This window comes from Cyrtonyx montezumae, unplaced genomic scaffold (genome assembly GCF_038088225.1).
Source record: "Cyrtonyx montezumae isolate F1298 unplaced genomic scaffold, pur_monq_1.0 scaffold_10, whole genome shotgun sequence".
NCBI lineage: Eukaryota > Metazoa > Chordata > Aves > Galliformes > Odontophoridae > Cyrtonyx > Cyrtonyx montezumae.
In genome coordinates, this window is record NW_027071826.1 from 32,666,807 (window position 1) to 32,691,542 (window position 24,736).

The 24,736-nt window shown below is 39.7% G+C and overlaps 1 protein-coding gene across 1 annotated transcript; it reads right to left on the bottom strand.

Moving 5' to 3' along the window:
- On the bottom strand, positions 1–23,839 carry MIDEAS (mitotic deacetylase associated SANT domain protein). The gene is made up of 13 exons (XM_065754735.1): positions 23,740–23,839; positions 17,873–19,568; positions 13,137–13,457; positions 12,035–12,380; positions 11,513–11,579; positions 7,779–7,921; positions 6,699–6,802; positions 6,087–6,162; positions 4,826–4,914; positions 3,494–3,643; positions 3,128–3,295; positions 2,630–2,829; positions 1–1,680 (listed from the first exon to the last, which is right to left on the bottom strand). The coding sequence occupies exons 2-13, from the start codon at positions 19,331–19,333 to the stop codon at positions 1,464–1,466; spliced, it is 3,342 nt and encodes a 1,113-aa protein (XP_065610807.1). The 5' UTR covers positions 19,334–19,568; positions 23,740–23,839; the 3' UTR covers positions 1–1,463.
- Positions 23,840–24,736: the final 897 nt, after the last annotated feature.

Sequence of the window (24,736 nt, forward strand, 5' to 3'; positions counted from 1 at the left end):
ATGGGATGTGATGCACTGCTGGCACCCAGGATCAGCTGCCTCCACACACTGCACTGAAGGTGCCAGAACATGGAGCTGGAACTGATCAACTGTGAGAGCAAGGAAGCAATCTGATTCTCTACACCCTTATGAAATAATGAAGAAGTGACTATAAAGATGCACAAACCAACCCTGTGCAAATCTATGTCACCTGAACTCCTTTTGCATCTTCTTAATTTTCATTCACCAGCAGGCTTTTGGTGGCTAGACATTTGTTTTTTTTTTGTTTTTTTTTTTGCTATTAGCACACGTCAGTTCTGAAGGAAAAGTGGCATTTCAGCCAGCTAAAGGGGCGACAGAAGGACAAGCCAGCAGGCATGGCTGTCCAGCCACCTGTGTGGAAGTGAAAAGCCTCCTGCATATACAGTCATGTACTGTCTGACAGGAAGTATTTGGAAAACAAGGGTCCCACCAATAAAAGACCTCTATGGCAACAATTTAAAAAGATAAATGAGGGGTGCACAGGAAATAAATGGATGTGTTGAGAGGTAAGAGCCATTCACAGGGGGCTAAAGGAGCTTGATAAGAGATGAGAGTCCAACACAGACCAAGACACAGGCAAGGTCCACATTCATTTTCACTTGCTCCCCTTTAACCAAAGCGAAAACCAACAGTTTCCATTTCAAATTGCACTTGTGAAACACAGACTACTTTCCAAGAAGTTAATCAAAGGCTAATTATTTTGTTTTCCATTGGGAGACAACCCACAAGGCTGTGACTACTTTAATCCCACAGGATACCTTACACCCATTGCTGCGTTGTTAATAGCACGAAAGAAAAGCACCTCATGGTTCTTTGAAAAATAAAACTTCCTCTCAGAATGAGGAAGCATATCTTGCTCATCCCACTTTTCATTTTTGTGAAACAGAGGCCAAAACCAAACACCATCTTTCCACAAAACCTGCTGGCAGCCAGAATAAATGCTTAGAAGAAAAGGCAGGAAAGCGCAACAGGAAGAATAACTTGCAGAGAAAGAACACATGTAGAAACCACCAGCGTCACAGTAACTGGAAACAGTCACCTCAGAGCAGAGCACCATTTTCTAACTCTGGTCCGGAAACTGTTATATCCAAGAATCCTGTTATCACGATTCCTGACAAGCACAAGCAGAAAGGTCTTACTGACCCAAGAGAACTTACTTCCACTGCAGGTGACGTTGCATTGTGTACCTCAGGTATGATTATAAATAGAATAGAAATCTTACTTGTTTTTTTAAAAAAAATCCAAGCTGAAACAAATCTCCTTGTTTGCTGTTTTGGCTTGGTCAGTACTGGCAAGGTGAAGTGGAACATGTGGCACGAGGAGACTGCAGCACTGAAACTGAGACCTGATGGTTCAGGTCAGAAAAGTGCAAGCAAAAAACATGAAACCACTGAGAGGGTGACAGGTCCAGCCTTGCTACTCCCTCCATCTCTAGCCTGCTGCTATATTTCTCCATCCTCATCCGAGCTCCCACTGCTGCTTCCACTGCTGTTGCTCCCACTGTCGCTGCTCTCTTCCTGCTGGGCCTGGCTGTGAGCTGCCGCCGCCGCCTCTGCTGCTGCTGCCTCTCTCTCTTGCTGCTTCAGCGCAGCCGCCTTCTTCTCCTGCTCTGCGTGGCTCTTCATGTGAGCACTGCGGCTCTTCACCTTGTAGAACACCCTGAGGAAACATAGGTGCATTAGCGCTGGTCTCACTTACAGCTTTCTCCTCCATTAATTCACTGAAAAAGCTTTCCATAGCTACAGCTTCAAGTTTGTGAGCTTCAGCACAGGAACCCATATTGGCCCTGCAACAAAACTTCCACAGCAAACACCACTTCTGCCTCAGCGCGTGCCAGTGTGCCGGCTGAAGTATTAGCAGGAGATACTAAGCACCCTCAAATTACTTGCTTTGTTTCTTGATTTATTTTCTGAATTCAGAGGGGCAATACTGGCATCTGAAACTCACATGTACTGCTTAACACGACAGGGCCTCACTTTTTAGCCATCCTCCCCCCCCATGCTGCAGAAACACAATAAACACAACAGTCAGCTGCCATTACAGACATTTATCCACACAGCTGGAAACATCCGAGATTTTTACTCCTCATTCTGCACTATTGTGATCTATCCCTCTCTCTTACCATTAACTATTTTGAATTGGCACCAAATATCACAAGACAGGTTTAGAGAGCACTACGGATCCTTGCCTGCTCCTCCTCTGTCAGTGGCCAGGGTCAAATCTTACCTGTCTGCTTTCTAACAGCTCTGACCATTCCAATACAACATGCTCCCTGAAGACACAGGAACAATATACCTTGGCAGGGTCAGCTAAGTCCCAGACATAGCAGCAATTCGTTAACAGCACTTGTGATTTAACTAGCTGGAGATCTCACTTTCTTACCATCCAATTGAATGCAGGCAGTGTCTCGTGTCATTTGAAAAACAGTAAGAAAGTAATCAAAGCTGTAAGTTGTTAAAAACAAACTTACAAAAAACCAATAACACACTGTAAAAGTCCCTCAGCTGCAAGATTAAGTAGGGTAATAATTAATTAAATTATTGCCAGTCTCTCTGAGACTGCCCTACTATAATTCCATGACTACTGCTGGAAGCTAAGTTGCTCTTACCTGCCACACTTTTTACATGGAAATGTGTTTTCTGTGTTCTGGGTTTTACTGGTGACATCTGATTTTATCTTCTGTTTTCGCCGCCTCCTCTGCACTGGAGCAGGAATAAGCTTTCGAGGCTTCATGGTCGTCTCCCTTGGCCTTCTTCCAATTCTGCCTGTAACAGTTGCCTCTTGTCTCCTTATATTGGCATCATTAGCCTTTGGAGAGAGGGAAATGTAAGACAAACCAACCAAAACCTACTTCTCACCGTGGCCCTACATGTGCGTCAACTACAAATAATGAGTTGAGTTTCCTTGCCTTACTCATCCCAGTTCTTCCAGAACAGCACAGAGTCTTGTTACCATCAACACTCTAAGCTACCTCAGCCCAGCTCTTGCTCTGGAAGAAGGCAAAGGCAGAAACTTCTACATCTTGAACTGTCGACCCGGTATTTTCTAAACTGCTTGCAGTGTGAAGGTAGTATAAGAAGCACATCATGCACAATGCAGCACTTACTATTAAATCATCTTGTAGTGTCTGTTCATCTTTGAGAATGAGTGTGCTCTTCTTTCTGTTATCCAACCCTTCCTCCTCTTCCTCCTCTTCTTCCTCTTCCATGTGTCCCTGTTCTTCACTGTAAAAGTCCCTTCTGAGAGGAAGAACACGTGCAAACCTATGGGAACTCTTCACCAGAAGATAAAGGAACTGTTAATTTTGGTGCCTGCAAGTAAATGTTATTATCTGACACAGAACACGAGCTTGTCAGTTTGAACTCCACAATGGCCAGATTGTTTCTGCTCTTGATTCTACTACCAAACGAGACAGCACACAAAATCAAACTGAACAACATAGCCCAAGAGTGAGAGAAATTTAGGAAATTACCTTGATGTCAACTTCAGCTTCATCTCTCATAGACTTTTCATTAGCAACATCTATGTCCCCAAAAATTAAGGTCCCATTCCGACCAATTTTCACTTGTTTCTTATATGTGTAGTAGAATTCCACACACTGAGCCACAGTCTTGGTTTTAATCTGGTGTTTGGAAGACATAAAAGTACAATGGATTACATGCTTTTAAGAAGATTTATAAACAATCTCTAAGGGTGCAATAAACACTCTTTGTGTTTTTCTTTCCCTAGCAGTCTCAGTGCCATTACAACTGCAGTTAAAGCCTTCTTTTACGTGTTCTCTTCTTCTGTGTGCCCCATCCTACATCCCATTCCCTACTGCCAATGCTATTCATTTTGAGGACTACAAGACCAACTTCCCGAAGAAAAGCTGGTCAATGTAAAGGTGACAGAACATGGCACTTCATCTGCTTACCTCACCTCTTAGCCTTTGAAAAGTCCCAATTGAGCTGTCAGGCTTGAGAGCAGCCTTTCAGTTTTATGGGAGAGTTTTATTTTACAGCAGCATTTCAGAGAAGACCAGAGCAGAATACAGTTCCAAAAATGGAAAGGAAGGTTTGCAGCATTTTCCCTCTTTGGCCACATGCATTTTGTACACACATAGTGATAGACAATTATCAGTACAGACCTATGACCATCTACATATTTTTTACCAGGGATCATTTTGGAAGTTTGGGAGTATATCTTAATTTCTGACTTGTACAAATGCATTTTTGATATTTTATTCAGAGAAAACAAATGCAGCTCCAGATTCTGTGCTCTAAGTCCTTCAAGTGCTTTCCTACCACTGAAGTGTCACACCTCATGGAAAACACACAGGAATGATCATCTTAAATATCAACATCACAGCAAACAGAACAAAATGATGCATCATTCACATATCCTTCTTTGGTCCTTCTCATCAGAAGCAAGGATTTGTTTCTATTTAGTTTTATAAGCAAGCCATTTAAGCTGTACTGGAACATTACCAGCATTCTATAAATACACCCTGCAGAAGTGATATCTGCACTATGTGGACTAATGGAAGCAATGCAGAAAGTACAAGAGTTGAGTAAACAATAACAGCAAAAAAACCCAACAACAAAAACACCCACCACAAAATCAACCCAACCAGTACTGTTCTAGCAATCTCCAGTGCAATTCTGTGCTGTGCTGGATTATAACATTTCTATAAAATCTTCTGAGTGCATAATACTGAGGTTTCAGAAAAATCAGGATGGAATTTCCTGTATTAAGTGTACAAACATTAGAAGATATCATTGCCATTAAAAAAAAAAAAAAGGAAAGCAACATTAAAAAAACTTACCAGCTTTTGGACCAAGAAAAAGTCTTTTTTGTAGATTGCAATGCCTTTGTTGAAAAGCTTCTTTTCAGCAACTTTCCAACTGTCTGATCCTGTAGAGAAAAAAGTTGCAACTAAGTACTTGTTAACTCTTCTAGGTACTTTTGCTTAAACTTCCTTTCAAATAAAAGGAATGCACACCTAGAAGGGTACAGTTTCACTTTACACCTAGTCCTACGTAACTGCAGGCTGCTGCTATCCCCTCCCTTACTGTTTCACTTTGACCTTCCTCTCATCACTTCATTTTAGATCCAGTACTAGGTTAACTCAGTTCATCTTGCTAAAGCCAGCTAATTAGAACAGCTCCAATATTTTCAAACAAAACAGCAAGCTTAACAGACACACTCTGTGGTAGCCCAGTCATTAGATTTGATAAAAGGAAAATGGTAGGGGCAGAAGAATAGGATCTTTTTTCAGCAGCAATCCACAGTAATACCAGATTAGATGCAACAGCAAACTGTACTTGAGGCTTTATAACATCTTAAATATGTTAGTATTCTAGCATCCTTGTCTCCAATAATAAACATTCCAGAATCTCCTCCTCCCTTGTAGATACACCAAAGCAACAGCATTACAGTAGCAGTGTGTAATAATGAATAAATGTAATTTCTACACTTTGTGGCAGCAGCTATAAAATGTCTCTCTGCCACCTTGCATCAAGACTCTCAAGTGGCAAGGGTCACTCTAGGTTGCTGAACTTAACTAATGTTACGCAGCCTAACATTTCTTAATTAGGTACAACACTATAAAGGCAGTCTGTGGCATGTGCATTTCACAGAAACAACGGCAGGCATCAACATTTGGCTAAGCTCTTCACTGCCTGGCTTTCTTCAGCAAGCTTGAGATCTCCTACTCTTAACCCCTCTTAATTCCACCACATGGAAATCCACACCAGAGAGGCTGTGATCCCAAGGTTACTGCAGTCTTTCCTTTATGAACTAATTGTTTTCCTGCATTCTCCATGGATCCATAAGGGATCAAATGCCTTTTTCCCCAATAAAGGAAACCAGAATACATACACATATTCTGAGAGATGCAGTGTTTCTTATATTGTGTCACGATTTGCACATGCAAAATTCCTGGCAAGCCATCATCTGATACACTGGAGAGAAGTGTGGCCTTCAAATATGATCATAATGTTAGAGAGTGCCCCAGAAGAACAAGGGAGTATGGAAGAATTTCCTTATGACAGACAGTCAGCACAGAGTTATTCTGGTTAGCAAACCTGTGTAGTGATAATCTGCCAGAGGATGGGTGGGTGATCGTACAGGCCCCTTCAAAAGCAGCTTGGTCAGAGCTCCCTAAAACAAACAACACAAATAAAAATTTTAAACAAAGATCAGCTAATTGTTAATCCTCTCCTTTCTGGTAAGCTAGTTGAACATAAGCTCTTTTTTTTTGCTACATCACAATTAATACCTGCGAAATGAAATGGGAAGGCTTTAAAATCACATTCTTGACTGTCCACTAAATTTTGGCTAACACTGACAAGTGGTAAGCCTTTCAGCTTACATTTAAGACTACACCTAAGATTCATTAGGCAGCCTCATCTTACTCACCCTGCTAGATTGACAGTCTGTTAAAATGCCAGAAGTCTGAAGTTTGAAATATGAACAACAGGGAGTGAACTTGGCAATGTACATCAGGGACAATAGGGAGTGAACATGGCAGTGTACATCAGGGAGAACACGTTAGGACAGCAGTGTCTCCAAGGGACATTAAGAAGTGTGAGCTAGAAGCAAAGGACAAAGTCTTCAAGGGGTTCCTGTTCATCAAATAACAAGTCGCCTTTGTTAAACCTTTCACCACGTCAAGGTAAAAAGGTGGGAAGACTCACCAGAATGCTTCCCTTTTCTTCATGTAAGAAATGCAGTGCCAGCTCCTGGTTGGTTCCAGCCCCAGGAAAAATGCTTGAACAGGCAGCAGCTAGCAGGTTTTCCACTGTTCCCAAAGAGATACCAAACAAATTCAGATTAGAAGATTAAAATCGAGTTTCCTACAGAGTTCACGTGATTAATTAGATCTTTTGAAGCCAAATTAGACGTAACAGAAGATAAAACTGAGATGATAAGTGACCACAGAAATTTATTTGGGCCAGATTTGGACAAAGTCATTAGATTGCAAGGTCACAGAGCACAGTGCCACATGCCACTGCATTTACACATGGAGCTTTCTGCAAATCCCATCTCCTGTAATGTCTTCCAATCTTTTTCACCTCATATTTTAATGCCCCTACTATTCAACGATCTTTACAAAGTTTCCATTTCATAATACCCTTTTTCTCTTTACTAAGAAAAGTTTCTACCAAGACCTTCCTCAGTCTGCTAACTAGCTGCCACAGCTCCTGCTTCCTCCTCCTGTCTAATGCTTACAACATGATTTTTCCAAATACTGTTATGTCTAGAGCATCTGTTTAAAAGTTGACTACACATGGCATTCAAATGTTAACAAAGACAAGGAAGTTCCATTGAATGGAAGTCTCTCTTTGCCTGACAGGTAATAATGATCCCATTTTATCTCAGTAAATAAATAAATAATAATAATAAATAAAATGAATAATACATTATATAACAATCGATATAACAATACATTAATAATATGTTAATTAATATATTATGAAACATAATGTGTTAATCAATTGTTATATTAATAATATGTGTATAATAATTATATTATTACTATGACTATATATATATTATATAACTATTAATATAACAATAAATAAATCCAATCAACTTCCCAGCCCCCACATACAGTCCAGAAAAATAAGTTTCACTCCTAAAATTGCTTTTGAGACCGTTTAAACATGTCATGATGACTGGCAGCTCTATTTGAAGTTATGCCTACAGTAGGCATGTGGTTACCTCTACTATGGCTGTGGCACTCAGCTCTATTTACCAGCCTTCCACATTCTTACCATTCTGCTGGGTGACTCTGTTGGTTTCCAGGTCGTCCCATGGCTGCCACACCAGATCTGCTTTATGTTCATCAGCTGCTGCCAGAGATCTGTCTTGGAGTGAAGGGATTTCTGCTTGAAAGCGAGTTCCTACATTTATGCGTCTGCAGAAAAGACAACAAGTCATGGTCAGGAAATTCCTACAATATCCAGACAGTCTGCATCTCTGGTAATAGCACCAATTACAGAGAAAGCAAAATGCAGTAGGCTCTGTCATATAGCAAGAACAGCTTTCAGGTATTTTACATTACAGCTGAAAAGATGAGAGGTTTTATATTCACTATCAGTTTCTATTGTCTTATCAATCAACACTGGTTGGAATTGTATTTAAAGTAGGGTTTCCTAATAACTGCTCAAAAAACTTCCTTGCAGTAGGTGATGATGAGGTAACATCTGGGTGTAAGTGATGTAACAGAGGAGCTTTATACAGACTACCATATACTGCCTGTCATTTCCCTCAAAACATAATCTCCAATTCCAGACAAAAATAAAGTGCTAGGGGTGTTGTGTGGTGGCATGGCATGGGCTGGAGATAACAAAGGCAGCTGAAAACATCCCACCTGTACTGCCCACATTTTTAAATGTTTCAGGGTGTCTAGAGAACAGATTCAATGCAATAAATACTGCTTCTAAAAAGCAACTCAAGTTTCATATACGCTGGCAGTGGAAGCTGCATGGAGAATGAAGAACCCCGCGAAGAACTCAGTTTAGTGTTGAGTATTTTACAGGTACAGAAGTCTACTAAAACTAGTTTTCCACTTATTCACCTTTCTCAATTATCTACCTTCACATTTCTTGATTATTTTGTCGAAGAGAAAAAACATTATATTGACTGATTATCCTACTGGGCAGATGCAGCACAAGAGCAAAACAAAAAGCAAGAGAATTCATCCAAGATTGAGAAAACCTTGCTAAAAGAAAAAAAAAGCAAAACAAAACAAAACACCCTAATACATCCTCATTTTAGCACACTGAAGGACTGCAAAATGATATTAGAGTGGAATATTCTGCTCACTGCAGTCTCACCTATTGGTATGACATGCAGTTTTATAGTGGAGGAAAGGGTTATGGATTCTGACCCACTCTAGAAGGAATAACTACAAGCAACTGACTTTGCCGTCAAGTGAAAACAGATAACAAGCCCGTTAATACTTTGGGAAATTTGGGAGATTTTATGTCCCCAGACACTGACTCTTCTGGCCTCATTTGTGAAAAGGAAAGTAATAGCTGAAAGAACCAGAGTAAAAGAATGTGAGCAAGGAGGGATATCTCAGAAGTTACATTTTATCCTAAAACTAATCATAGACAATAGTGTCCCTGCGCAGTAAGAGCCTATGAGTTTGATCTTGCACCTGCAGTATACAAACAAAACCAGATTTTCACCACAAAAGCTCATCAGTTACTTAAGTAATCTGATCTAACATGGCCTCCTGCTCCAAGCAGGGGCTTGGATAAAACAATCTCCCGAGGTCCACTGCAGCTAAGTTATTCCATTACTCCTTTAACATGGAAGCCCGGATTTCAACATTGCAAAAGCTATTGCTGGTAATCAGTGCTGCTGGGATGCTCTGCCATACAATTACATGCGGCATAATTCAGAATTGAGGCTAGCTGAGGAGTGACTACAAGGAAGACTTGAAAGGAACTGAACTGCAAGGCTCTAAGACACTCAATCTGTGACACCAGCTGCCTATTAATCTACTTCACAAATAGAAGAATTAAGCTTCATTAGCACATTTCCTATTCCAAATCTCTGCAATCAAATAACCTTTTAAGAAGCATTAGCAGAAGGTCTGACAAAGCAAGCAATTAAGAACACAATATGTGGCAATTATAAGTTATATTCAACTTCTAACAGAATCAAGAATGCAAATCAATAGAACAAACTGTATTTTGTTTTTCTTAAAAATACAAAATAAGTTAAAAAACATTTCCCGACATCCTTCCTTTATAGAAGAAGCATCCACATAAAAGACCACAACATTACTGCACAGATTAGCATTAAAGTAGCAAACTAATTACTTTGACAACACAAAATGACACTACTTTGTTATTTTAAAATCTAAAGTTTTCAAATGTGCCTAAGCATCTGTTCACTAAGTCTTAAGATAACAAGATGCTCTTTGCACACCAACTCCATTTCGGCAACAGAAAATGAGCTTGCATTAGAAGTGACTATGGCTTGAATTTTATAGTAACAAACTTGAAAACTGAATCCATTGCTAATATTATGCCATTAACTTTGCAATTTAAACCATCAGAGATGACAGCAAAACTTAATAACATCTTACAAAGCTCAAGATCACAATCTGTTGGTAAAACAAAAATGTACATTTGGTTTGCTTGAATCAACAACAAAAATGATGAATTAAGCTATTGTCAAAACAGATTAGAAACAAACCAAAATTAAATCTGTGTTTGTTTATTTCCATGAATTAGTTTGAACTGCTGTTGGTGCAATACAGGATACAGGAGCAAAGAAATAGTCATCATCTGTTTGAGTTGTCCTGGAGCCAGAGTCTGGGCCCAGAGGGAATTTGTGAAGGTGACAAGAACAACCTGAGTTATTCCACAATTGCTGTAGGTTTCAGTCGGCTCAGGACAACCTGCTACCAAAAACGTACAAAACCTGAACTTCAAACAGGCAGGACAGACAAAGGTGGAGAAGTCCTATAATTTGACATCAAATGCTGCAGCTAATCTTTAAAACATAGAAGATTTTGAAGAAAAAGACAACTTATTTGTTTGGGGATGGTCCAAATTAAATTTTAAATATTAACAATATATGCTGGAGAGTTAGAGCAGTGGTTCCTGACCGGAAGGAACTGGGAATATAGAGCCACACAAATGTTTTTATGTCACATGGCTATCATCATGACATACGTCTTTACACTTATATTTTGCAAGAATTCAAACAGAATTAGACCTACCTCGCTGCAGTTCTACAGGCCTTGTTTCCAACTGATAACAGTCTCAGAGTTTACAAGGGGTGTACAGAGACACCTGCAGCTCTGCTTTTCCTGACAGACAAGATGGGCACCAAGCCCAAGATCATAATTGCAAGTTTCAGTATCTCCAAACTGTGTTCCCTAGAGCTGCTGGGTTTAATGTCTGAACTTTCCCAGCACACAAACAGCTAAAAAGATTAGTTAAGCTTATTAGTTCAGGCCACGCAGTGCATGCAAGTGGCTACCATGCTTTCAGAATGAGCTGGCCTAAGAGGGAACAAAGCCATGTTCACATTTGTGCTAAAGCTAATACATGCCGCATGGATGACCTGAAATCTGAGCAGTCCATTGGAAGATAACTACATTTGTCCTTATTCTGCTTTGGTCTTTTTCAGTAAAGAAGCATTATCCTCCCACTCTCAAGCAACTATAGAGCTTACAAATACGTGTATATAGCAAATCAAGGGAGACTCACCTTTAGCTAACCAATGCTATTTCAGCCCAGAGACAGATCCATAATAATAGAAAGTAGGTAAAATCACCAGAATTATCAAGTGCATTTGCCCAAATGTTATTTATTGCATAGAGCCTTTTTTTTTTTTTAAGACCATTTATATTGTCAGTCACTAACAGGAATAGGTTTAATGTTTCTAAGAGGATGTATCTGCTATACACAGAGCAGGTCAAAGGTTTAGGAGCAGGAAGAGAAGCAGGTTTACTACCAGGATAAGACTGCTGGGTACTTACGGTTCAATGCTGACTGGGGTGGCTTCCCCCACCACCGAAAGAATAGGAGGGGTAACTTCTGAGCTGTCTGCAAGGCAAAGAAAGAACCACTCAGTCTTATCATCTTCTCATGTGATATTTTCTTCACACAGCTTATAAATCTATTGAAAATATCCGTATTTTAAAACTGGTATCCATATGCTAAACGAGTTTAAGATCTCCAAGAAGAACTCGGCTTTTACATCTTACTAATAACTACTTAATGCCCCCTCAGCCCAAGATAATGACAGGCTATTACAGGAAATGAACTGCCTTTTCCATTCCCGAGAATGTCAGTAGGGGGCGTTGGAGACCGCTTGTGAATGCATCTTGACATTTATGGCCAGATGGAAGGCACACTGCACTACCTCTAGCCTAGCTACCCAGACTTCATCACCAAGAAAACTCATTTTCACATTCTCCAAAAGTCATTATTTTCCTTCTATTGCTCTACAGTTCCTAAACTCAAATTAGCCAAGAAGGGAAGGATAAAGTGGAACTTACTTGATCTAAGCAGAGTTCTGTGAGCACTTTTTGGAGTCATCGGAGGTGGAACTGGATGACTACTTGAAGAGAGGATAGCATTAAAATACAACCCAGATCCTTCTCTCACTGGACTTAGAATTGGTGGAGGAGTGTAAGGAGGTAGTTCAAAGTTCCTGTCAGAAGGATGATCTGCCAGACGGACAGGTGACCGTAAGTGGCTCTGATACGGTGTAATATTAGAATAAACAGGTGGTGCAATAAAGGTGCCAGCTTTTGGTGGTATGAAGAGTGGCTCAGGTCTTGGGCGCTGCTTTGGTTTCCGGGCAAAGCCCTCTGCTTCATCCTTTGGAACAGCATGTTCATGCTATTAGAAAAAGGTTGTATACTTAATTTCATTATAAGCCCTTAAGTCACATGAAAAGCTTCAGAGAGAAATGACAAGATTCTTTCATGGCAGCTCAAAATCTAGATAGGGCAGCTGTGGAGGGTGGGTCTCAACAATTAGCACAAAGGGAAAAAGAAGGGAAGATGATGGGGAGCTATGTGGGAGCTATTAGGTAGCAACACTATCTCTCAGTGCTTATGAAGCTATATTTTACAGGAATCACAAATGTGTCTGGTTCAACCATTGCAAAGATGATAGCTAGGAAAGAGCACATATAGGTGTGTTAGAACTCTGACACACACACTAACAATAAATGGAGATAAGAGAATAGAAAATATCTATTCTCTATTGTCTTAAATAGTTGTAGGTTTAAATGCACAGAAACACATATACTACTCACAATTCATTACTATTTATATACATATGGAGATAGCACTCTTTTCTCAAGGAGATAAACTAGGTCTTTTCAGTGTTATTGTCCATCTGACTTTATTTACCCTACTGTTTAGTAGTGGGGCATTGGTTGACTGCACTAGTAGTAGCAATCAGTCATAAAAAGGCAGAGAGACCTCAAATATGTGGCAGTATTATGAAAATTTAAAAAAACCCCACCACTGTCCCATCCCAAGTTCAAACCATGAGAACGAACTACTTTAACAGAAAAGCTTATGAGTAAAAAACATGTAACTAAAAGCAACAGCTTTGGTTCCCTTTGGCTTGTCCACCTGCCCATACCTGATTTGAGGTTTCCATGTTAGTATTACGATTAGATCGTCTGCGAGTGACTATCACAGAAGGTTTGCGTTCACAGGGAGTTCGATCATTTGTTTGGCCTCTCTGGAGTTTCCCATCCTCAGCCTTCTCTTTCTCAAGGTTCTGCAAGTCAATTTTTCTCACTGGCACAGATACAGGAATGATAAGAGGCACAAGACTGCTATCTTCACGGGGTTTTTTGGGAGGTGGTGAAGAACTGGCAAATTCCACAACACTTTTAGCAGCTGTAGGTCCTGGAGCTGCTATCAGCACACTTTTCTTCTCTTCCAAAGTATCCGATTCCTGAGAAGAAAGATAGATTACTTAAAAGTTCTGTAGCACTTGCATAATGAATCAGATGATCTCTCACTTGCGCAGTACATCAACTTTCTCAATACAATATGCAATCTGAAAGGGATTTGAAAAATGTTATTGAAGGAGAAAGAATACTTGACAAAGACATTATCAACACTTGTTAGACTTAGTTGAGGATTACCTGAAGTCTCAACCACCTTGCCATATAACTTCCACAAAGGTTCTTCAGGTTTAGTAATGACTATAAATTGCAGATTATTAATTTCAAATGTTAGACTTCTGTTCCAGAAAAGACTGAAACATAGTAATCTTAAATATTTTACCAAAAACAAGAAGGAAAAAAAAAACACAACAGAGCTAGGTTGTTTTTTTTTTTTTCCAGCTTAAGCAGCTTTCTTTATTTTAAGCAGAGCTTTTGTGATTTGCTTTCCAAACTGCCTGAAGAACTTTTGTTCAGTAGAATCAACAAGCCATAACTAAAAACTGGCATGTTTTCCACTGACATTACAGCTTCCATATCTCTGCTTTCTTTTACTCATGGAAATTCTAAAAAACTGAGCTTCAAGAACATTAAGAATGGACATTAAGTTACTGAACAGACACATGGGTACCGGAACACCAAATAACTTAAGATACTGTTAGATAAGTGATTTCTACTCCTTCAGTTGACTATCTACATGTTCATTGCACTCTAGGATCACCTCTTCAAAGTAATTGCCAGTTCACTTGGAAGCCAGATGTCAAAGGACAACTTTCAATAACACCACCTCACTTCAGGGATGCAAAAGTCCTTCTCCAACTCTTAGTCAAGTGCAATCTAGAAGCTGTAGAAAATGCTTCTTTAGGCATTTCAGAACTTCTCTCAAACTTCATGCTCTGTGACTCTGACAGAGAATGAATTTGCATACTAATCACTTTCAAAACAATCTAATGAGGAATTTATGTGAACAGCTTTGTGAAGTGGAAACTAATCCACATTATCTCTCAGGTACGATGAGAGATCATACGCCACTAAGAATACCTAATTCTAGTAAAAATCTCAGTGTAAGAAGATTCTGTTGTAAGGTTTCAAACCTCTCCTGTTGTTTCATTGTTGTTACAGATCAAGAGAGCTGTCTTCATTGGAATGTAAGTGAACTAGCTTTAGCTGGTGCACAAATAATCAACCTAACAGCTAGAAGGACTGCACTGAAGTCCCACTTCTACGCTATATTTATATTGAGAGAAATGCAACCTCACTGTCATGAGATGCCAGATCATCCAGACCCTGAAGCTGGAGCTCTGGTTTCTCCAAGAGGCCTAAATATTTTCACTGTTTTTCAGAGCAAACAAGTCCGCTCTGAAACACTTAAAGAAACCCAGGTGTTAAGTCTGAGCAAGTAAAATTAATCAGAACAAGGAGATTTAGGACTTCCTACCTGCAAGATAGTTTATTAGAGTTAGGCAAAGTGTGTACAGTAAGCTTTATCCCATAAATGGCACTGCAGTTTCAAAACTTGGCTACTCCTTCACAGACTGGAGGTATTACCCCCTATTGCATAACAAAGAAACATAGAACTGATAAGTCACATTTGGCATCAACTGCCACAGACTGAGCTGTAGAAGGAACTAATGAGCTCTGAGAATCTCCCTTCACTCCAGGTTGGTGACTGGCACCATACTGTCCCATGAGGTTACCAATCTTGAATCTGAAGGACATTAATCACGCTGACAGATGTGACACTCAAGACCACTACTTCTACATACTATGGGATTCTTGCAGAATTTTGTAGCCTCTCTCCTTCAGGAAAGAGAGACCAACAGAAACACCTTTTTAAACGGATAAACAAGTCATCTAATGGAAAAGGATGACTGAAGAAGCAACTTATACACAGGTTCATACAGCTATACATGGACCTCCATTCATCAAGGAGATCTATGATGATTATCACCTTATTACTGAAGACTAGTTAACTAACTGGGGTACCTCCAAAGTATTCTCCCAGCAGTGAGATCAACAGTAGATAGCTATGCTCCAGCATTAAGAGGGGTCTGTGGCTACTTGCAGCGATACTACTCCTTTTGACACTGCTGCAGATAAAGGTCTTACTCTTACAGATGACTGTGGGGTTTTTTTCTCCTTACATAGCTATCACTATTGCAAAACACTCCAGTAAATACTTCATAGGTACCTGACAGAGTAATGACAATACAAAGAAATAATGGTGATATGTGAACAAGCACCAATTCTGACCAGTCGACAAATCTCCGGTACTTCCTGTCTGATATACACGGATCTCCATAGGTCAAGAGACACGAACTTATTTCCTAACTGCAAGGAGGAGATTATGGTAGGTAATCACACACATCTCACATTGCTTTGGCTGCATGATGGGTTAACTGTGCTCCCTTGATTTTCATGTCTGGGAGTTTCCATTTAGACTCTTGCATAAATACTGATGGATGCACTACTGGGCAGTCTTTCAGTAGATCCACAGAAACCCATCAGTCACTTTGGTATTGAGCATGTATACTCTAGTTTTCTCTAAAAGATTTCACATAAAGCAGTTACGTTCAAAATGAAACAGTAAGAGTTGAGATTTCACTGCAACCTGTAAGCAGCAAAAACCACCTGAAAAAGGCAGACACAATAGATGGGCAGCAATGGTGCAAAGTATCATTTATGACACTGCACATATATATATCAATACTGCTGCCAAAATAATGTTCTCACATGTACAAACACCTACTGCACTGGAATTTTCAAACAATGAATTGAAATTATGAATATAACTTCTTTCATCAGTAATTTAGTCCTATAGCCTAATTATAAGGTCTCTGCATAACCTGTACTAGCGAAGGCTTCTTGGTTGTTTCTATCAGAAAGACATAGGTAAGAGAAGACAACTCTTTTGAAAATCTTTTCTTTTTCTCCCATGTGATATCCAGTTTCCTTAGAGACATAGTTTATCAGACACAGGGTAAGAATTTTAACCTCCTTCCAATCCCCAGGAAGCCTGAAGAGATCCAAACACAGAAAGCTCTTCAGCTACAGCCTCCAAGCTGTTTGTTAGCTACAAAGAGCAAATGAGCATATGTCAAAATGTTTCTCTGGTCTTTGCATTATAAATCAAAACACAAGCAGACATGCCTTCAAGTGAGTAACTTCTTATTTCACCCGTCAAACCCTTTTCCAAGCTGCATTGTGAGTTTTCTTTTGCCACTGTTTTGATCAGAGTGCAGTTTGTATCATAACTGCAGGTAGACAGCTTGTTCAACTGGCAAAAAGGATTCAAGATAGCAACAGTCACTGGTTGCTGTACAAGTGATGGAGCAGGTTATGGATACTCATCTCACTGTTTTTTTGCCTAGCTCTTTTATTCAAGAAGCACATCCCTCTAAGGAAAAGATTGGAGGAAAAAAAAAAGAAAAACAGCCATAGGCAGACTAGGAGCAAAAAATACCAACAGAAAGGGAAAAAAATTCCCCTCCCTTTGATGTCTGATTGGTCAGCAACTTGAGCGGCAAACCTGTAGGTAAAAGTAGCTCATGCTCTAGCACCTGTATTTCATCACTCCCTAGCAACAAAGCTTCCAAAGAAAAGCCTATCTTGACTTCTGGTAAGAGGCTCACATTGAAAGAGTAGTCTGACCACACCCAAAAGAAAACTGCAAAGCACACCTCATAGACAAACAACAATAATGCTACCACTAGCCTCTCCTATCTTAATTGAACTTGCCATCTTGCCAAACTGTACTGGACAGTTAGACTGATGTTAAAATAAAAAAAAAGTATAGTAGTAAAGAATTTCCTCACTGCTCAACACAATTTTTTCCCATTCAAGTCCTACAGAAAGTCCACATGCAGACTCTGTCTTCAGATTACCAATCTCTATGCTAGAGATTTGTTGGACATTCTCAGAAGAAAAAAAAAGTTACCTTTATGACCAGCACTTCTTTAAGTAAGCTGGGCTTCCTCAGGCTTTTAACATATGAGAAATATTGAACATTGAGCATTATGTAATTTTAGATAGTGCAACTTAGAAACACCTCAACCTCTACAACTGAAAAATAGCAAGTAAGCAGCAGTCTGAATATAAAAGGAGGAAATTGTCAAAACTGTTTATATAATTACCCTAAATTCCTGATCAGCTTGAAGAATAAAGGATTTGTAACTTGAAGTACTGAACTAAAATCTCATTCAGTATTAGTGAAGTATAACTGCCCTTAGGTGCTTTCTCCTGCATCTATGAGTTGTAGTAGTTAAACACACATCCTAAATCTACAGAGTTGCCACTACCATACCACAGTGCTACTTGCATTAAGATACAATCCTATCCTGCATAGTACATAAATTCCTTGTCATTTCAACCTTTGTTGTCTAAAACAGTCCTCATACTACACTGGCTAGGATGTATGCCTCACCTTGACATTCTGAAGAGAAGCCAGCTCAACAGCTTTTTGGGCCAAAGTTAGCAAATTGGCTTCTTGAGAAACACGCCGTCTCCTTCGTGTACTCTGGATTACACCACCTCTAACACCCTGAAAGTCATTTGTTCTTGGAGCGTTCTCTTCTGCTGCTACTGCCTGTTTCTCTGCATCTCTGCCATTCTGAGAGATGGTTTGCCTGTCTGTTTCCATCTGGCACAGTTCACTATTAACCAGGACATCCTTCTGCCCCAGATCCATTCTCTTGGGATGTGAATAGCTACTTTTGTTATGGGTCAGTGATTCAAGCGGCTGCTGCAACGGGACCTCTTGCTGATGTGTCTGCCAGTGATGGAGAAATAAATTGCCAGATTGTTCTTCTGTCTGCTTGGAAGCCAACACTTCTCCTGTAGATGTCATCAGGACACCTTCTTTGGAGAGTCTCCGTGACCTTCTCGGAAAAGGAATCTGGGTCTGAGGTAGCACAGTCTGTTGGTTCTGCTCTGTTAGAGCCTTGAATAGTTCCTGGTTCCTCTCTGTTTGCTGAAACTGGTGTGCCATCACGTGATGCTGCGGTGCTGCAGCTGCCACGTGAGGCTGTGCTATGGAAGTAGCTTGCTGTAGACTAAAAGCCTGTGTGGCAGCCTGCTGTTGCTGCTGCTGTTGCTGAGGATAGAAATTTTCAAACAGTTGTAGCTGGGGAAGAGCTTGCTGTTTTTGTTGCGCAGTAAATGCTGGAGTGGAAGAAGCTGGGGCTTCTTGAAAGACATGCAATAGTTCAGGAAGACCTTGCTTCTGGCCCTGGTGACCAAACGCAAGCTGAAAAGGCTGTAATGGCAGACTTTGATTCTGCTGCTGCTGTTTCTGCATCTGATGAAAAGAATTCATTTGTGCTTGCTGTCTAACCAGAGCTTGTTGCTCCAGCTGAGCCTTCTGGGACATCATTTGTTGGACTGCATCTTCATACAAATCTAGCTGAGACACAAACACTCCTTTCTCTTGATTTCTTTTAAGGGCTTCTGGATGACCATAGAAGCCTGGGGCACCAGCATTGGCATGAGGTCCTTTTGGATTGCTCCCAAAAACCATACCGTGGTTCCACATTGCAGGTGGAGATTGCCAGTGGGCATCGCCTCTCTCTGGCAACCGGTTTCCCATTAGTGAATTCTGCCATTTCACAGCTGTTACTGGCTGGGACATCATCATTGATTCTCCCCTATCTTGACTGTAAACAGAGTTCATCAAAGCAACATTGCTGGGGGCACTTGTCAATCCTGCTGTGTGGGGAATCTCCACAGTTTGGGAGGCTGGTATATTCCCTCCATGACCATAATACTGTCCTTCTTTAAGCTGCTGCTGTGGCTCTTTTGATGACACAGCTATATCTTGTTCATTAAAATAAGCAATTCGTTTTCCAGTTCTTTTGGTTGAAGACTTCTGCTGAGCCTGAAGATTCATGATTCAGACTATTCTTCCAACTGCACACAATGTATTTATAATCCACCCATCCCTGAGACTGGGGGAGAAAAGGCACGTAAATCTCTCTTTTCCATTCAGTATTAGTAATAAAGAGCAGGAAAGAAGTCCAGACGAAAGTGCCTCCACTTCCTTTTTCTTTGTGTGCTTCTCACACTTCTTTTCACTTTTATCCTTTGTTGTTTGCAGGTCAGTAGTGTCCACTTAGCTGTAGATCCTGAAATAGAGAAGCAATTTTAATGAATCATCCACAGACAACTGGAATATAAGTACTCATGCAATAAGAAGTTATGTGCATATCTGTCCTATTTCTGGAGGAAACAAAGATCAGAACAATGTCTAAGAAATAACAGCTATGACTTGCTAAGAGAATATAAAACAACTTAGTTTTACAAAATAGATCTAATATATTTGCATGATGCAATACCCAATTGCACACAGACTTCTGACTAATCAAGCTCTAAATGCTTTTATGCTCTCATCTGGACAATTAGCCAGGATAATCTGAACTCAAAAACACAAAGCAAAACAAAACAAAAACCTCATGACTCACCAAAGAGAAAAATAATGTGTCAGACCACATTTCCCAAAGACATTTAAATACACAATCACCCCAAGGCTGCAGCCAAACACACAGTAAGATGCTCCAGTCAACATTTTGAAGAAAAGAATCAGGCAGCAGAAAAGAATCACTTCCGACTAACTCCCTGTCATTATGGTTACTTTCTGTCATGGTTTTGTCTGGGATAGAGTTGTTTGTATGGTGCTGTGTTTTGGGTTTTGAGTGAAAACAGTGGTGATGCACACTGTTTTTTTAGTTGTTGCAGAACAGTGCTTACACTGAGAGCCGAGGACTTCTCTCCTTCTCATGCTGACCTGCCAGAGAGAAAGCTGGGGGGGAAAAGGAAGCTGGGAGGGGACACAGCCTCAAACTGACTAGAGGAATTTTTCACATAACATGGCATAGTGCTCAACAATAACTACTGGGGAAAAGAAAGAGGAAGGAGGGAACGTTCAGAGTGATGATCTTTGTCTTCTCAATAAAGTATCACATGTGAGTAGCCCTGGTTTCCTGGAAGTGACTGAAGATCTACCTGCAGATGGAAAGCAGAGAATGGATTCCTTGCCTTGGTTTGCTTGTGTACCTGGTTTCTGACCTAGCAGGTTGTCTTTACCTCAGCCCACAAATTCTTGCACTTCTACCTTTCTGATTTTGTCCCTCATCCCCCCTGAGGAGTGTGAGCAAACGGATGTGTGGTGCTGAGCTGCCTGCCTGACAAGATAAACCATAACACTTTCCAATTTAGAACTGCCTACCAGGCATCTACACACTGAAGAAAAGGGCCTTCTCAAACTTTCAGATTGCTTTTTTCAACAGCTGAAAGCAACTGCTCCTGCTCAGGTCTAACTCATGGCAAAACACTTCAGGCAGATCGTTACAACTGCTCCTGAACACCAGCATACATTTTGGTGTAAAGCTACAAATTTAACAGAGAAAGTTTTTCTACAACATGGAGCCTACGACAATTCCACTCTTCCCTGCAAAAAAGTAAAAATAAAAAAGGTAGCCACAAATTTAGGCTTTAGAAGCCTAAGGATTTATGTCTAATATACGTATATAATACATATATAAGTATTTCAATTAGTACGCCTATAGCCTTTTAAGATATTTAATTTTACATTTAGTGAAATTGTTAAACAAATGACAAGTAATGATAGGCAAGTCTCTACTACCATCTCTTTTTGATATTCACTTCAAGCTAGATTATGCCAAACTAGTTCCGACAGATTTCAAGATAATTTTAAGATGGATTTAAGATATTAAGATACTTATTGCATTCTTTTTGGCATAAAATCAAGTTTCTTTTGATGAATGGATTTAATTTTCAGGCATCAGTGGCACATGCATGAACGATTATAGCTCTGTACGTCTTCAGGGATTTCGCATAACATTTGGGACTTTCCCACCTGAGCTGAGCTGGCCAATAAAGAATTACTGGAGTAATACAAATATTACTTTAAAGCACCATCTGTAGATATCAACTAAAGGGCCTTAAATCTCAGAGACCTGAAAGCATCAAAAAGAAACATTCTTCTTGACTGACAAAAACAGGTTTGCAAATTTGCTAATATCTGTTACTAAAACAGTACATTTTATTCCAGAATCACAAAGTGTTTCAGAAACCAATATGCAATTTAGGGATCAACTGCAGGAGAAATCTCTTCTTTCTTTATATAAAAAGGCAGTTTTCCTATTTGTACTGTATGTACTCCCTGAAATTTTTAACAAAGAACAAGGCTACTTCTCTTAAACACTGCCACGGAATTTCACAAATCTGCACAAAGGTGGTAAGATTAACATGCACACACACCACCAAAACCTTCAATAAACCCTTTAAAATGAAGAACAATAAAAGAGAAGCATGCAGCGCACTAAAGTTCCTTAACTTGCGTTTTCTCTAAATGGATATGGCTACAGTGCAGGCTTCAGTACTATGGTAGAGTTGGGAGTGTGATGAGGAAAAGACAAAGGGTTTAAATTGACTTATGCAACTTCCACCTTGGAGGCCAGGCTTGGCTCGGGTTCTGGTGGAACCATGGCCCTGTGTTTCACAGAGAGGTGACTCACTTCCTCAGTCTGTTACATAGCTGTTCCCTCCACTCCCTCCCCCTTTGCCCTGGCTACAAACCATGGACCTCTGCTACCACATATCACAGAGCCAGGGCGTTCCTTCCTTTTCTAAGCACAGCTTCTCAGCTCATTTTCCAGTCCTATTCCAACAAGACTAAAATAACTCTAGGAGAAATTACAGACATGTGAGATGGAAAAAAAAAATCTTTAAATTTTAACTAGTGCATCAATGAGCGAAAACTTTTTTGATGAAATCCCAATTTAAAATGTCGCTATGAGAGAAAAAAAATAATCCACAACAGTAAACTGGTTGCATGATAGCTAAAATGTAGAGGTGGAAAGGTTGATATATGCCTCCCAGGAGCGTTAATGTTATTCTCTCTCCTTGCTTTTTGCAGCACTACTAGAAATTTATCAGAGCTAACAGCTTAATCATGGTACTTGATTAATAACTATGATAGTGGTTTATATTATCTTACTTTCTGAGATCGTTACCAAGTTTTTTTCCTCAAAACCAAACAATCTTATACCAGTTTTCCCTCCACTGATGTTTGTGTGCTTATGTATTGATCAATCACTTAATTATGATAGAAACAATCTTGTTTTTCTTTCTGTGTATCAGAACACTACCACTAGATCAAATTCTAACCTCTAACAGCCTTTAGAAGCTCTGCTGAAACAGATTTTCTACTCTTTGAGCAAGAATACAAAGTTTACCCAAAAGCTGGCATACAACTTCAACATTTGTTTTTAACTCTTAAAAAAGAAACAAACAAAACAAATCAACCAACCAACAAAATCACCCACCACAACCCTGACCCTCGGCTGAAGTTTGCAGCCATCACACTCAAAGCTATCCAGAAAGACATTTAGCAACAGAATTCTCTATTGTTATAAGGTGTTGTATTTACAGGGCTCTCCAAGCCTCCACTTACTGCAGATATTGGATACTCTGCTACTAGATAGGAAGACATGAGTATTACAGAACCTAGCTCTGGCTGGTTTAGAATTACTCTTACTTAGGAAAGAAATGTAGACAAAATTATCAAGACAAATTGCTCACACACACACATACAAAAAAAGTAAGTTCAGAGATAACCTAAAGTAGAGGAGGGAATGTGAATCTGCGTAGCACAAAGAGGTTTCTAAAAATGCAGCGTGCCTCTTACAGAAGTTACCTTGTCACTCCAGAAGATTGCAGTGGCTGAAGAACTAAAGTTACAGCAGTACAAAAAACAAGGTAGTGAAAATGACACTACGAGAGAGGAAAGGAGTTGCAGGTACTTTAAACAAAACACAGTGAAAATTCCAACTCTCCCAACTCAGTGCAAAAATAAAGAAATTCTAACTGAGAGGTCTCCAACGGGGGGGAACAGGGGGACCTGGTGCATTTAGTGTTAAATGATAAAATATCACAGCATTAACTTTTATGATATCTTGTAGGTCAGCTTAATAATAATAGTCCATAGTTTAAGCTGAACTGATAAATGTTGAAGGTTCAGCATGACTATGCTCCATGAAAGCTCACACCTGGCAGCTTCAATGGCTGATCGCAGCTAGCTCTATGACTAAGAAGGCTTCCCTCCCTGAGTTCAAGGGATGAGCTCATATTATCATCATCTCAGCCAATTACCTGCTTTGAGGTTTCTTGTTTTACTCTAATTTCAGCACAGGAGTCAGAATGAAGTAGCAAAGTAGCAACACACTTCCAGGCTTAAGTGCTCTTTGGAGCAGTGAATCTCTGATAAGTTCTTACCTTCAAACAGAGCACAGTGCCGGTTCTGATACCATAATTCGCAGAAGATAATGTGTCTTGTCTCCAGATATACTGAGGTGTTATCATACTCTGCATTGCTTTTACACTGTACAGAGAAAAAGCAAAACCTAACATCAGTACATTTCGTTTTAATAACTCTAAAATTTGGCACACACCCTCATCAGTCACTTTCAGGAACTCCTGGCACATAACAACAACTTCCAACTTTACTTCAGAAAAAATACCAACTGGATGTCAACTCCTTTAGTACTGTAGATATTTTTAGATTTCTAAGGTTGGTTGCTTTTTTTGTTGTTTATTTCTTTGTTTTTAATTGTGTTTGTGTGTGTGAGTGAGTGAGTATGTGTGTGTGTTTTGTTCATCTTTTTCTTCTAGATTAACAAGAATGTTAGATTAGATAAACATATTCAATGGATACTGATGCAGTATTTCATGGAATGAAAGAACATAGAGTAAGCAACCTATGGCACATTACTGGGAGAAGTTAGAAGTTAGCGTTTTTAGTTAAATTTTTTCCAGCATATCTGCACTAGAGCCATACTGAAGAAAACGATGTATAATATCTGTCTCCAGTTTAGGAAAAGTCATCTGTAAGATTTAAGTATATAACAGGATTGAAGAGGCCTCTGCCAACATGCAAGATGCTGCTCTCAAATAAATTATTTCATGACACAGAGATCTGAAGAGTGCGGGACAGTCATTCAGAGCCACTCACTAGGCAATCAACAGTTCTGAGGTCCCATACATAGATTTTACTTAACAGAAAGTAGCTTCTGAAGAATTGTTTAGACAATATATCCATTGCAACCATGCAATCACCAGTTATCCTTAGCCTGGACAGCTTATTCTAAAACCTTTTTAATTTCATGTATTTTTCTTAAATTAATATTCAGAGGTTGTTTGATTCAATGGACAAGCTGAAAACATCCCATTGCCATCACTTCTTATAAAAAGTCTCTGTACATCTCCATTTAAA

Bases quoted from the DNA above. Each gene is read 5' to 3' on its own strand.
- MIDEAS (XM_065754735.1), bottom strand. From the start codon at position 19,333: ATGAATCTTCAGGCTCAGCAGAAGTCTTCAACCAAAAGAACTGGAAAA. The intron at 3,296-3,493 runs GTAATTTCCTAA...CTTCTGGTGAAG, and splicing joins AAGCTGAAGTTGACATCAAG to AGTTCCCATAGGTTTGCACG. The intron at 2,830-3,127 runs GTAAGTGCTGCA...CTCTCTCCAAAG, and splicing joins CACTACAAGATGATTTAATA to GCTAATGATGCCAATATAAG.